Below are 15,820 nucleotides of genomic sequence, written 5' to 3'. Positions count from 1 at the left end.
TATTTCACAAACCATGTCGAGGGCCGTTTTTAAACTAATCCCGGACACTAATTATTAGTTTGATAACAAACAACTTTGTTCAGTCATGTTACCTAGCTAGCTAACAACCTGGTAACTTGACAGTAGTTCTAAGAACATTTCATTGGCACAGGATTCTTATAGGCCTAATGGAAGCCTAAAGTGTAAAAATCTATATATGTTTGGTGCTCCTTACATTCTGTTTGGTGCCTAACGCTTTTAAAGGTGGGAACAGTGTGTGTTTGTGGGAGAGAGAGGTGTGTGTTTATGAGTGAGGGAGGGAGTCTTAACTGAAGAGTAAAGGTGGTTTCATGCAGTGAATCCCATTAGCTGTTGCAAAAGCAGCAGCTACTCTTCCTGGGATCCACACAAAACATGAAACATAATACAGAACATCATTGGACAGAACTACATACATTATTTTTTTAAAGGCACACGTAGCCTACATATCAATACATACACACAAACTATCTAGGTCAAATAGGGGAGAGGCGTTGTGTCCTGAGGTGTTGCTTTATCTGTTTTTTGAAACGAGGTTTGCTGTTCATTTGAGCAATATGAGATGGACGTTCCTTGCAATAAGGGCTCTATATTATGCTGTAAGCTTTCTTGAATTTGTTCTGGGTTTGGGGACTGTGAAAAGACCTCTGGTGGCATGTCTGGTGGGATAAGTGTGTGTGTCAGAGCTTTGTGTAAGTTGACTGCAAACAATTTGGGATTTTCAATACATTTTCTTTTGAAAAGAAGTAATGCAGTCAGTCTCTCCTCAACTCTTAGCCAAGATACTCTAGCATGCGTAGCATTTATATCAGCCCTCTGATTACAATGAAGAGCAAGACGTGCCGCTCTGTTCTGGGCCAGCTGCAGATTAACTAGGTCTTTCCTTGCAGCACTGGACCACACGACTGGACAATAATCAAGATAAGACAAAACTAGAGCCTGCTGGACTTGCTTTTTAGAGTGTGGTGTCAAAAGCAGAGCATCACTTTATTACGGACATACCTCTCACCATCTTTATAACCATTGAACCTGTATGTTTTGACCCGTTTTTACAATCTAAGGTAACACCAAGTAATTTAGTCTCCTCAGCTTGTTCAACAGCCACACCGTTCATCACCAGATTCATCTGAGGTCTAGAACTTAGGGAATGATTTGTACCAAATACAATTGCTCTTAGTGCATCTGAAGGTCATGCCAGTGCATCTGAAGGTCATGCCAGTGCATCTGAAGGTCATGCCAGTGACCTTCGTCTGAAGGTATTTGCATGTTTAGGTAAAAATACAAATAATGTCCCATTTGCAGAGGTGGGTAGAGTACCTAAAATCTAAGTAAATGTACTGTTACCTACAGTAGATTGTGATTTACTCAAGTAAACGTAGCCCTCTTAAACTACTCAAGAGTAAAAAAAATATTTTTAAAGGGGGTGGTGGACGGGTTAATTAAAAAGAAGAAAAAAAAATAGTAAAAAAGTTTCCGGTCACAACTTTTTCAGTACTAGTTACATATTTTGTGTGTTATTTTTTTAACACCTAATGGTAAACTGTGACAACAAGAAGAAAAACAACTTAGTGCAATTTATTTGACATAAATGTATTATTTAAGCCTGCCAAGCACCATCTTGTGTCGACTGTGTTAGCAGCAGCTAACGGGAACCTAATAAAAATGCTAAATTGCAGATGTCCTCCAGCACAGGTAGTCTCCAATGAAGACTGACATCAAAGAAAATCCGTAGACTGTACAGTTTAAATTAGTCTTATTCAAAGTTGTTTTAATATCTATCAATGTGCTCAAGTTCATAAAAAGGTGAATGGTACTCGAGACATCTGAATAATTTCACAATTTCAAAAGCATTCATGAGAGAAATATTTCATATTACAAGTACATGTGATGGTGAATGTGTCCTAAACATTTTACTCCAAGTGTGATGTTAAATATTTTAACTCAGAATTAAATGTCAAGGAAGATCAGGTAAGTTTTACAACAATCCATATCGAAATGTCACTAGTCTAGTATGCAAATCACACCGATTTCAGCATGGGATAAAACATCAAGGTTGGTATTCAGGTAATAAATAAACAGTGCAGATATCAATTGCCATAGTGAACTCAAATCATATTTTTCTTGCCAAGGTAGGATTTACCCTCTTCCAAACCTCTCTGCTTTGAAGGATCTTTTCTTGGCTGGCTGGGCATTTCTCCTTCCCCTCAGTTGTGCCGCTACAAGCAAAAATTTACTTTAGTACATGTTACTTTTACTGTGTTACTACCTACCTCTGCCTGTTTGGAACACTGTCTAGTAGAGATGATAAAACAGGATATATCTGATTGGGTGGGCCTGGCTCCCCCGTGCCTAGATGGCTGGTGTCTGTGTGAGCCTGAGAGATGATTTTCCTGTCATTGCTGTGTAGTGATATGTTACGTAGTGCTGACAGCCCGTGTGTCTCCAGGGGGACTTTGGGACTCAGAAGGAGGCAGCGTGGACCATCAGCAACCTCACCATCAGTGGCCGGAAAGACCAGGTGAGTCTGTCACACACATTGCAACCTCTATCAGATAGACTATTGACTTAGACATGGACAGGTACGGGGCTGCATTGTCATGCCAGGGCCTCTGGAGCGTTCAGACCAGTGAGTTTATGATCTAGTCTAATGCCAGTGACTGTGTAAGCAGGTTCAATCATAAGTGTCAGCAGTGATTTGTCAGAATTGCTTACTGCTGTGTTTGTGTAGGTGGAGTACTTGGTGCAGCAGAATGTAGTCCCTCCTTTCTGCAGCCTGCTTTCAGTGAAGGACTCCCAGGTGGTCCAGGTGCTCCTAGACGGCCTCAAGAACGTCCTCATCATGGCCGGGGACGAGGCCAGCACCGTCACTGAGATCATAGAGGAGTGTGGAGGTGTGTGTGTGTGCCTGCATGTTCTCATGATGGCTAGAGGAGGTACTGTGTGTCTGAGGTGAATTGTTGCTTTCTGATCTGCTTTCCGCTCAGGTCTGGAGAAGATTGAGAATCTGCAGCAACATGAGAATGAAGAGATCTACAAACTAGCCTTCGAGATTATTGACCAGTACTTCTCAGGCGACGATGTGAGTTATAAATCACACACACAGTCCAGGGCTTGTGTTAGGAAAATGTGGCGCCAGACATTTGACCTGCAGCATTTTCATTAACCGGACCCATATGCATTGGGTGTCTACCCACGGTGCTCAGAAATACAAATCACATTTTGATTAAGGTAATTAATCTTAACAGAACATGCAACGGCGTGCATCCTTCTTACTGAATTCCGATGCAAACTTTGAAGATGTTAGAATAACTGTCCACATGTACTTTTCCTCAGACAACATGACCAGTAACAAACAGCAGAATCACTAGCCTGTCAATCTATCCACCAGAGTAGAAAAGTTGACCTTTTCTATTGATCAGCTTGTCGTTCGCTACGAGAAATAAATATCCTTTTCTAAACAGACTCTGGGACTGTTGTGGGACGATAGATCACAAATTCATACAACCAGGAGGTGTCGTGACTATCATTCATCTGATGACTGTGTTTAAAGTATGTTTAATTGTTACTCGATTGAAATGAATCATGTAACAATTAACTCATTAGACATTTGGTGCACCACAGGAAAAGTTGTTTAGCGAGTTGCTGTCTCTCGACTTTAAACTCTAAAGATATACAGATATCTCTTACATCAATAACAGTCCATTATGAATTTATTATTACCTCATATCAGTCTCATTCTGAACGTCGCATACTCCTTGATATCTGAAAGAACACTAACCTCATTGATGAATCAGCAATACACAAATTGGCTTAATAAATAATAACACAGAATACCCGTACACACTTACATGAGATAAAAGTCCCTAGTGAACTGACACCGTATGACGGCTTGTTACATAAGGGGGAGGGGAAAGAGAGGGAGAGAGTCAACTTACTGTACATACATTTTGGAAGCTGCGCTCACGGAAATACGTATACTTAGCACCCTAACCACTGCTCATTCAGATTAGAAATGCAGTGTTAGAGTGTTCGTTAGAATAGATACTTCAGACATACCAATTGTTGTATGGGAGGGATTCTTCCTTCCCACCTCGTGTCTTTTAGTCAAAGTTCTAGGACCACTTTTTACATGCACAGCTGCAGACTGTGGGTGTTTCTGGTCTCCTAGGTGAGGTTATCTTCTTCTGTAGAGATTGAGAGTTTCATAGTTTCTAACCATTTCGTGTCGGCTGGTCTGGAGTTGAAACCATTTCCAGCCGTGTAGCCACCGCTCCACGCTGTCTGGTCTCAGTACAACGCTTCTAACCATTTCAACGTGTGGACCGCGACCTCACGTCTTTTTGGTCTTGTAGTTTTAACCATTCATGACGTCCGGTTTACACCGTCCGTCTGCTTGGTCTGTATGTTTATTCTTAGCGAGTCCTTTTAAGCACTCTGGCCAAAGGGGCGTTACGTCATGCTTACGCTAACTCTGGGCTCACTTGGGCCTGGCTACCGACTGGGCACAAGTTTATATGAATAACTATTCTCATTTAGAAGGCTAAAACCACATTGCTATCTTAACAAAAGTATTCTCATATTTAGTCATTTTATACCACATTTAGATGTAAACTTGATACATAGGGCGTGTGCACTTTCAGAGTAAGTTACTTTGTCATACCATCCTTGACAACACAAAATAATAAACCATATGACAGGATTATTCTTTCGATCCTGTTTTACCATTAATAACATTCCTATCTAATGAATATTGTTCCGAAGTTCATTCTTTGGCCGTTTTAGAGTTTTTGCCAGCAAAAGTCTCTCTGAAACTCCTTAGTCTTCCAATACTGCAGGGCAAGAAAGAGTTTTTGCAAACTGTTTATGACTGGCTGTTAAGTCATAACCACTAGATGTGGGGACTTAATTATATTCAGCCACGCGCATTCGTAAGGTCGGGCAATGATGTTTGGCGATTAGACCTGGCTCGCATTCTGCGTTTCAATTCATCCCAAAGTTGTTTTATGGGGTTGAGGTCAGTACTCTGTGCGGGCCAGTCAAGTTCTTCCACACTGATCTCGACAAACCGTTTCCGTATGGACCTTGCTTTGTGCAGAGGGGTGTTGTCATGTTAAAACAGGAAAGGACCTTCCACAAAGTTGGAAGCAAAGACATGTCTAGAATGTCGTTGTGTGCTGTAACGTTAAGAATTCCCTTCACTGGAACTAAGGGGCCTAGCCCGAACCATGAAAAACAGCCCCAGACCATTAATCCTGAAACCGAGGACAGACATTTTTACGCGCTTCACCGACTGCCTACCGTTACCAATCGACATGAATTGGAAGCGTGCTTCATTTACCAGTTGAATTATACTGAACAAAAATATAAACGCAACATCCAGCAATTTTAAAGATTTTACTGAGTTACAGTTCATATGAGGAAATCAGTCAATTGAAATAAATTGATTAGGCTCTAATCTATGGATTTCACATGACAGGGAATACAGATATGCATCTGTACTCACAGATACCTTTAAAAAAAAGTCGGTATCTGGTGTGATCACCATTTGCTGCATGCAGCGCGACACATCAACCTTTGTATTGAGTTGATCAGGCTGTTGACTGTGGCCTGTTGTCCCAATCCTCTTCAATAGTTGTGCAAAGTTGCTGGATATTGGTGAGAGCTGGAACATGCTATAACACGTATGATCCAGAGCATCCCAAACATGATCAATGGTATGGCTTATGGTAAAGAAATTAACATTAAGTTATCTGGCAACGGCTCTGGTGGACATGCCAATTGCACGCTCCCACAAAACGAGACATCTGTGGCATTGTGTGAGACGACTGCACATTTTAGTGGCCCGAGCACAAGGTGCACCTGTGTAATGATCATGCTTCTTGATGTGCCACACCTGTCAGGTGGATGGATTATCTTGGCAAAGAAGAAATGCTCACTAACATGGATATAAACAAATTTGTGCACAATATTGAGAGAAATAAGCTTTTTGTGCATATAGAAAATTTCTGGGATCTTTTATTTCAGCTCATGAAACATGGGACCAATACTTTACATGTTGCATTTATATTTTTGTTCAGTGTAAAAATTGTAGTTCTTTTTAATTGTGGCCATCTACCTGTTTTTAACATTTGATTGGAATTTAGAATTGTTACGCAATGATTGGACTCCAGCGGCAATGAATGAGCTTGTCGTGGAAATTCTACACCAGGGACAAAGTCAAACTTAAAGGAATCTTTGTTTTGTTAATTGGAGAGGTTTCAACCAACTCAATGCACCAAGTACACATGTTGATTAGGAGCTCCTCCGGGGCAGTCCCGTTAGATCTCTTTTAAATACAGACAAGTTATATTTGCATGATTTAGCTTATTCATAATTCATCATTAACGTCTGCGTCATTCATGTGACAGACCAATACGTCACAAGGCTTCTTCTCTTCTCTCTAAGCTGAATTGCAGATACTGATAGTGAGGATTCGTTCAGTCACTTGCATGAACACATGAACGGTTATTAGAAAAGCACAAACACAGAAATTCATAAATAGAAAAGCACCAACATAAAATGTTCCATCACAAGCTCTTTGAAGAGCTGTAGCAGCAGCCCTCTTGTTGTCTGACAGAGTTCCCCCTTAAACTAGCCTCTGTATCTGTATGCTGTGCGCGTGTGATAAATATTAGGACACATAACGACTAACACAAATACACACGTGCCAATTTAATCCCACTAAATTTAGCAAATTAACCTAGATCGATTTTTAAGCATGACCAGTCAAATGTATTTACATAACTTGTATTTCCATAAATGAATAGGCTAAAAAGCATTGTTTTGCAATGGGATTCTACCTTTTCTCCTGGACAATTGGTCGGCACACATGTTTATTTATCGTCTTTTACCAGCTAACAGAAACGCTGACACGCACACATCCATCACCATTCCTCTTCTTTGTCTCTCCTTCCTAGATTGATGAGGATCCCAGTTTGATTCCTGAAGCCACCCAAGGAGGGACCTTCAACTTTGACTCCACCTCCAGCCTGCAGAAGGAGTTCAAGTTCTAGGAGCCGGTCCATCCAGCTTCACTAGTACTGTCTAACCCACCCCAGACATTCATCCATCTATCTCTCCTCCTATCTGGCAACCTAATACAGAAGGATTGAACCCACTACTACCATCACTATTACTCCAACATGGCAACCCACCTTGCGATTGAAGGATTCACCCACCAACTCCACAATACACCACCTCTGCACTGAAGGGTTACTTAAAACTACCACCTGCCACCACAACCTGGCAACCCAATACAAACGGGTCCAGGTAATTCATCCAGCACCAGTACAATCTGGCCACCCGTGTGGGGAGGATCTCAGGCAATCTTAGCAAATGCTTTGAAATGTCACGTGAAAATCACAAAGGAAGAAAAAGCCTTTTGAGGCAATATTTTTGAATTGCCAAATGTCACAACTACACACATGCACACACGCACAAAACACACAGTTGAAGACACTTGGGAATAATTTCTGTGCATATTTGTTTTAGAAAACAATATCACAGACTGGGAAAGGATACTGCTGTTTATTTGCGGTTTATTTTTGTGCTTCACCTCTGGTTTGTCCCCTGGTCGTGGACACGCTCGCTCGCTCGCTCTCCCTCTCCCTTGATGTCCGAGTGCCCCCAATTAAAGATGTTGACCACAGAGCGAAACAATGAACAGGCATGGACCCTGTCCCCCTCCCCAAAGTCCTAGGACAGGAAGAGGCGGGATTTAGGCAGGAAGAGGTTTTTAGGCAGGCTGACTGACAAGACATTTTGACTCACTTTATTTTTTATTTTTGCTTTTGACTTCTCTTGAATCATGAGTTATGGATTTTTATTTATAAAAAAATACATGTAATTAAAAATATATATAATGCTGCAAAACTGGTTCATATAAGTATATAATTGTTTTGCAATTTTGCTCTAATTCAGGGGAGAGCAAAATAAAAAAGCTTCATTTTTTTCAGGTCTGGCAACCAGAGGTTGGAGGAAAACCACAGAGAATGGTAGAGGACTCTAGGGCCCAAAAGCTCATTTTAACATGGGCAACTCCATTGAAGACTTTCACCATTTTAAACCAAGATGGTGGATAAATATAAATGGGTCACTCAGGCTGTTTTCCATTGGAAAAAATTTAATGGGGTGGCTCTCCCATAGACACCAATGCGTAGCAGCTGAGTCTGGTCTACTTAGTTCATTGACTACCATTGGAAAAAGAGAGAGTGGGATGTCTCGCTTCTAGTCAACTGGGTGGGACTTCTTATGGGTTAAGGAAGGCTCACATAATTCCATCTAGGTCATCAGCCAATGAATTATACTCGTGAGTAAACATTTCATAACTGCAGGTGGCAGCCAACCTTGGCTTAATACCTGTTCAAACAACACACTACAGGTGGCAGTATGCACCCTTTTAGTTTGTTTACAAACTCATAGAAGTATTAGAAAATGTACTACTTCAAAATGGAGATGGCCTCAATGGCGCTGCTATTCTCTCACAGACGCCATAATGGGACCGGTACAATGATGCAATGTCCATGAGGAAAACACTGTAGCCCTGTTTCCCAGAGGACATGAAATCCTGCTGCAGAAATGATGTCACTTCCTGTGGAGAGCAGGTAGTGATGTCATAGGTCTCGCAGACACTCCTTGCATTAACTAATGGTTGTGTGCCACGTCATCGACTGACAGATTGCTGTAACACATGAGTTGGTTAGCTGATATGTAAAATACCTGTCCAGACTTTGTAAGATCCGGAATGCATCAGAAACACCTTGTCAGAACTCCAACAGAAGAGTTGACTGAAAATTAAAACAAACTTATATTTGGCAACAACAACAAAAAGTATTACCCCATTCTTATAAAAAATTTGTATTTTATGTTGAAATAGAAAATATTGCAAGGTTTGTCTTTTTCTGGTCCAGGTATAGAACATGACTGAGGCCTCTAGTGGCTAAAGGTCATATTAGAATGAGCAGAGCCATTGAGGGCTTCCACAATTTTAATGTAGTCAACTGGGTGGAACTTCCAAATTCATTGGCTTAGCCCTCCTGGTGACCCTGTTGGAGTAATGTCCAACTGGGTCATCAGGAGGGAACAGCCAAAATTGACTACTTTTTAATATGGAGATAACATGGGTGGCGCCATTGAGGCAATCACAGAAATGGCACAGAAACAAAGAGGAGTCCTCTATCTCTCTAGGTCAAGTATGTGGAGCCTCCGGGTTTACTATTTTTACTTTTAGATTTTCTTCTGTCTTATGCACATGTCTGAGTATACATTTTTTCTCTCTTCCTGCGGAAAGAAGACAGGACTAACAGAGGATAGAACATGACCTCTGACCTATACAGAACTTTATTTTAATTTTTTTAACTGAGGTCGCAGTTCATAAGCATCCTGAATAATGTGTATCTCTCTTAAACTCGTCTTTTGAGAATATATATATTTCCATAAAGCCTGTACAAAGCTGCTGCAGCTGAACAGTCATTGTTGAAACGGACTCACTCTGCAGAACGATAACATTGGCTACTTATTGTCAGAGATGGACGGGGAGGTTGTTCCTTTGACGTTTTGTTTTTTTTGTTTTTGATTTTCATTCAAAAAAAAATTTGACATTCATAATGTGTTGTGATGACATGCTGATGAATCTGAGAACAGTTATGTCTGTCTGTAGGGACAGACTGTGTCTTTGTACCGTCCAAGAGCCAGTCCCAGTTTGTTTCCAGGATCTAGGAAGTGTGAGGGCTTCTGTTATGGCCCGTTCAAACAGCGCACAGCAAAAGCCGGGAAGGATTTGTAAGGAGTGGGTTTGGAATAGGGGGGTTCAAAGCTGCCCAGGCTTGTTTGGGAACCAATTGTTTATTACTGATGAACAAAACCCTAGAGGGTGTTGTGAACTATCCCTAGACGGACCGAGCCACTTTAACGAATTACAATTTCTTTGTCTTGTATCAGAAAACGATACAAGCTTATGTTTGTTGCAAGATTCTTACTTGCCAGAGAAAAGTTGTTTTTAAAGAACTTAATAAAATGTCAGTGTTTTTCATTTATACATTTTAGATTGAATTCTTCTCTTTTAAGGTGGCTCGCTGATGCTTTTAACTCTTGTGCACATTAAAGACGTGAGTGAGTGGAAATTCATTGTGCCTTTTTTTGTTTTTAATTTCTACGAAACAAAAAAATTCTCAACGACAAATGTACTAATGAGAAAAGAAACAAAATGCTAGAAGCTGTTGGAGCATCCAGAATGGGAGATGTTCGTGTGGTGTCTCATATTGCTGGAGTCTGCCACTAGAGTAGTCAATGCTGTGCTCTGCTGAAGAGAGCGATTTGTTCTACTCCTATTCTGTTGTTTGATAATTGTAACCCATTTTGACATATCACCCCTCCTTCCTCCTATAACTACAGTGTCTTGAGAAAGGTTTCAAAATACATTAAATCAACAACAAATTCTCACCCATCTACACACAATACCCCGTAATGACCAAGACAAGGAAATACTATGATCTAATTTACAGAAATATTCACACCCCTGAGTTATGTAGAATCACCTTTGGCAGCGATTACAGCTGTGAGTCTTTCTGGGTAAGTCTCTAAAGAGACTTGCACACCTGGGAAGTGTGACATTTGCTCATTATGCTTTTAAAAATTCTTCATTCTGTCATTGTTTGTTGATCATTGCTAGACCGCCATTTTCAAGTCTTGCCATAGATTTTCTAGCTGATAAGTCAACTAAGTAGGTCACTCAGGAACATTCAATGTTGTCTTGGTAAGCTACTGCAGTGTATATTTGGCCTTGTGTTTTAGGTTATTGTCCTGCTGACAGGTGAATTTGTCTCCGTATCAGCTGTAAAGCAGACTGAACCAGATTTTCCTCAATGATTTTGCCTGTGCTTACAGTAGCTCTATTCTGTTTCTTTTTATCCCTCCCCAAAAAACTCCCTAGTCCTTGCTGAAGACAAGCATACTATAACATGATGCAGCCACCACCATGCTCAGTGATGTTGGATTTGCCCCAAACACAACTTTTATTCAGGACATGAAGTTAATTTCTTTGCTGCATTTTTCACAGTTTTACTTTAGTGCCTTATTGCAAACAGGATGCATGTTTTGGAATATTTTTATTCTGTACAAGCTGTCTTTTCACTGTCATTTAGTTTAGTGGAGTAACTAAAATGTTGATCCATCCTCAGTTTTCTCCTATCACAGCCATTAAACTCTGTTTTATAGTCCTCATTGGCCTCGTGGTGAAATCCCTGAGCGGTTTCCTTCCTCTCCGGCAACGGAGTTAGGAAGGACGCCTGTATCTTTGGTTGTGACTGAGTGCATTGATCCAACATCCAAAGTGTAATAACTTCAACATGCTGAAAGGGATATTCAATGTCTGCTTCTTTTTTTTACCGTTCTTGCAATGGGCGCCCTTCTTTGCGAGGCATTGGAAAACCTCCCTGGTCTTTGTGTTTGAATCTGTTTGAAATTCACTGCCAGACTGAGGGACCTTACAATTATCTGTATGTGTGGGGTACAGAGATGAGGTTGTCATTCAAAAATCAAGTTAAACACCATTATTGCACACAGTGAGTCCATGCAACTTATGCGACTTGTTAAGCACATTTTTACTCCTGGACTTACTGAGGCTTGAAATGACAGATGGGTTGAATACTTATTGACTTGACTTTTCAGCTTTTAAGTTTTAAAGAATTTGTAAGAATGTCCAAACAATTCCACTTTGACATTATGGGGTATTGTGTCTAGGCCAGTGTCACAAAATCAACATTTTAATCTGTTTTATATTCAGGCTGTAACACAACAAAATCTGTAAAATTCCAAGGGGTGTAAATACTTTGAAGACACTGTACATTCACCTCACCACAAACAAACCCATCAACGCCACATTCTGCTAATCAGGGGATTATGACATCACTTCCTCTCATCTCATCCTTAGGACATGTTCTCTGTACTACTGATCCTAACCAAAATAAACGTGCTGTTAGCCATTGGATCCTCCCTGCTGCAAGCTTTCTGATTGATACAGTAACATCAAGGTGTATTGTCTGTGTCTGGAAAAATTGGTGAGAGATTCTTATTCTGAAAGAAGGTACAAGGTGACTATGCTCTCATGTATGTGATTTAGAGTTGCTGTACATGCTACCTGGATAAATATACCTGACACATTTGCTCTTAAATACTTAGGACCAATGAAAGTAATCGGCTTTACTGAATATACGACTAAAGGTTCTATTTTAATGTAACTGTATATCACCAATCCCTTCAGTCTGGTAGTGTCAACACTTCAATCTGTAGTAGTAACCATTGATTTAACTTCCAGGGAGAAACTATGACCAGCAGGACTGAGTTGTGGCTAAATAAGGAGACCACCTTGTGGTGTAGAAGGATACTGCATCTTCTGTAAATTGTAAAAATGAGTGGCACTTGTGACATTGCTGTGGGGAGATTAGTTGAATGTAAAATACATGTCATTGTTAGAGTGAGTGTAAAAACAGGTGGATGATCCCGTTGGGTTTTGTCCTTTTGATAAAAGTAGCCATTTAATTCCAATCTGCGATTCTCAAGTCCCATTAAATAGTTTCCTTCATAGTGAATGTCACAACTGTTTCTATATTCAAATAACCTACTGGCATGATACATACTGTGCGACATGGGGCTAGTTAGTGATAGGAGCACAGTTAGCTTATGAAAAGCTTCACAGGTTCCCTTTTGTCCAAAGGCACACACACATTTTCTTTACCTGTTTGTATGAGAGCCCATGCCTTGTCCATTGATCTGTGTATTTGCCAAAGTTTTCCATATATCCTCGTGTGTGTGTCTGAGTTACCCCTCAGCGCTTTCTGATCAGTGTGGCCAGAGAGTCCAGGGCCTCTTGGAGCCCCAGCCCGTTGTGAGTGCTGCACCCCTGCACCTCCCAGTCTCTGTCCCAGCACTGCTCCAGCCCCAGCCCACCCGTCACCTCCTGGAGCCCCATCGCCTCTGGGAGGTCCATCTTATTAACCAGCACCATTAGAGGGACTCCCCTCACCCTCTCATCCCCCAGCACTTGCCCCAACGCCGCCCTTGCCTCCCTGATCCGTACCCGGTCTACCCCGTCCACCATAAACAGCAGGGCATCGCATTCCTCCATGTGGTCTCCCCACTGGGCGCGCATGCCACCCTGGCCCCCTATGTCCCACACGGTCAGCTCCGGGCCAGAGTCCAGCTCCAGCGAGCCCACGTTGAAGCCTACGGTGGGGGTGGTGTGCGCCAGCTCGCCCCTCTGAAGGCGGTGGAGGAGGGTGGACTTCCCCGCCCCGTCCAGGCCCACTAGAACGACTTTGGCCGTGTGGCTGTGAGACTGTCTGCACAGGGCCAGGCCCATGTCAGACAGGACGTTGAGGTTTTTATGAAAGATGAAGGTTTCTGCAGATCTGGCTGGAGTCCATCCAAGCTTGTCCTTTAATAGTCCAATGAGTGGAGCAGATCAGTTAGTTAGAAATGAATCATCACGTCTTCAGTTATCAGCAAGGTCCTGATCCCTCTTTATTGTGTTGGTCTGTGAGTATGTAATCCAGCTGCTTGCCATTACACCTTTTGTGCTGAAATGGAGGCTCCTACAGCACAGCTGAATGTCACTGAACAGTCATAACCAAGTGAGATAGCATCTAGTTATTTTCATGTGTTTGCATGCAGCTTTCTAAGCCGGCGCTAGCTCCCATTGGACTAATCAACCCAGCTGACTGGGATCTCAATCCCTGGGGATGGTAACCATGGCATTGGCTTAATCTGGGTTACACCTATGGCAGTTAAATAATTCAAGTAGTTGATGAGAAATTGATTGTGGGTAATTTATTTTCAGAGCTACTAAAATCAGAAATGGGAGATGGAGGTGCAATTTGCTGACATGAGGGGCAACAAGATGAGTTAAACATGCTTGTTATCAAACAAACAGAAGGGCACAGCCAATCTGACCAAGGATCTGTATTAAATGTACTTCTGTTCTGAGCCTAGATGAGAATGAATAAAACAGGAAACACCCACTGAATCAACTGGGCTGCGTTCAGTACGTTGTTACATTCTGGTGCGGAAACTGCTGTACGGTCACGGATCACTCCGGAACTTTCATTACGCACACCTGTCCCCTATTCCCACTGATTGTACTTGTATAAGTGTGCCCTTTGGTTTCCATTGGGCTGTCCATTATTGTTACATTGTGCGTGTGAGTACCCGTGTTTTGGGCTTTCGTGCCCTTGTGGATTGCGCAGGTTATTACGGGTCTCGTCCTGTGTGTTAATCATTGTGCGTGTGTGTATTGATTCGAGGTACTCCTCGCTCTTTTGTTTGGGTTTCAACCCTGTGTTTTGTGTACGTGTTTGTTTGGTCTTCGTCCCTGTACCTTTACACGGCTCGCAGTAATTTGGGCTAAATAAAAACCCTATTACGCATTCCTGCGCCTGTCTCCCGAATATCTTCATATGAACGTGACATGTACTTAACGAACAGTTGAAAAACAGGGAGGTTGGGGAACGCTGTTAACATGGCCACTGCCCTTTAAATACGTCACTCATCGCTTCAACCCACACCTTGCCACAGCCACCAAACGGGAGCAACCGTATCTTAAAGTCTGTTCGAGTACGCAAGAGAATGTTTTGAGGAGACCTGTTGTTCAGTACAAAACATTCCACAAATAGCAAATGTTCAAGCGCAGTGAACAAACCTCTGATAACCCCCCATGATTAACTGAGTGATCAGGAGAGAGATCAGGCTTCTTGCAAAACCTGACTTATGAGGATTATGGCATCATTCATGTTTGGGGGTGTTTATTTTATGGTCGCTGCGCGGCTGTGCACAACTCCAACACCGTCATTGTTTGCTGACGACACGACGGTGGTAGGCCTGATCACCGACTACAATGAGACAGCCTATAGGGAGGAGGTCAGAGACCTCTCCCTCAAAGTCAGCAAGGCAAATGAGCTGATTATAGACTACAGAAAACGGAAAGGACCTTCACATCGACGGGACTGTAGTGGAGCAGGTTGAGAGCTTCAATTTCCTCGGAGTCAACATCATTTAGGATCGGTCATGGTCCACACACACCAACACAGTCGTGAAGAGGGTACATTTACATTTAAGTCATTTAGCAGACGCTCTTATCCAGAGCGACTTACAAGTTGGTGCATTCACCTTATGATATCCAGTGGAACAACCACTTTACAATAGTGCATCTAACTCTTTAGAGTTAGACATCGCCTCTTCTCCCTCTGGAGCACAGGAGGATGGTGGCACCTTAATTGGGGAGGGCGGGCTCGTGGTAATGACGAGAGCGGAATAAGTGGAACATCAAACATGTTTTGAATGTGTTTGATGCCATTTGCTCCGTTCCAGCCATTATTATGAGCCGTCCTCCCCTCAGCAGCCTTCACTGCCCAGGAGGCTGAAAAGATTTGGCATGGGCTCTCGAGATCCTCAAAAAGTTCTACATTTGCACCATTGAAAGCATCTTGACTGGCTGCATCACTGCTTGGTATAGTAACTGCTTGGCATCCGACCGCAAGGCGTTACAGAGGGTAGTGCGTATGGCCCAGTACATCACTGGGGCCGAGCTCCCTGTCATCCAGGACCTCTATACCATGCGGTGTCAGAGGAAGACCCTAAAAATGTTCAGACTCCAGCTAGTCAAGTCATAAACTGTTTTGTCTGCTACAACACGGCAAGCGGTACCGATGTACCAAGTCTAGAACCAACAAGACCCTGAACAGCTTCTACCCCCAAAACATAAGACTGCTAA

The 15,820-nt window shown here is 42.2% G+C and overlaps 2 protein-coding genes across 2 annotated transcripts in view; one reads left to right on the top strand and one right to left on the bottom strand.

Annotated features, from left to right (window-relative positions):
- Positions 1 to 7,929, top strand: part of LOC139546371 (importin subunit alpha-4-like) — a 28,059-nt gene extending 20,130 nt beyond the window's left edge. Inside the window, exons 14-17 of the mRNA XM_071354697.1 lie at positions 2,465 to 2,536; positions 2,747 to 2,909; positions 3,003 to 3,097; positions 6,975 to 7,929. Coding sequence (XP_071210798.1) covers positions 2,465 to 2,536; positions 2,747 to 2,909; positions 3,003 to 3,097; positions 6,975 to 7,070 — 426 coding nt within the window. The 3' untranslated portion in view covers positions 7,071 to 7,929. The remainder of the gene's footprint in view (positions 1 to 2,464; positions 2,537 to 2,746; positions 2,910 to 3,002; positions 3,098 to 6,974) is intronic.
- A 4,862-nt stretch (positions 7,930 to 12,791) lies between these two features.
- Positions 12,792 to 13,543, bottom strand: LOC139546372 (ADP-ribosylation factor-like protein 11). The gene has a single exon (XM_071354698.1). It carries the CDS (start codon positions 13,412 to 13,414, stop codon positions 12,881 to 12,883), a length of 534 nt encoding a protein of 177 aa, XP_071210799.1. The 5' UTR covers positions 13,415 to 13,543; the 3' UTR covers positions 12,792 to 12,880.
- Positions 13,544 to 15,820: the final 2,277 nt, after the last annotated feature.

Source organism: Salvelinus alpinus, chromosome 20, assembly GCF_045679555.1.
Source record: "Salvelinus alpinus chromosome 20, SLU_Salpinus.1, whole genome shotgun sequence".
Lineage (NCBI taxonomy): Eukaryota > Metazoa > Chordata > Actinopteri > Salmoniformes > Salmonidae > Salvelinus > Salvelinus alpinus.
Note: the sequence above shows the minus strand (reverse complement) of the source record. Positions and strands in the feature narration are given on the sequence as shown.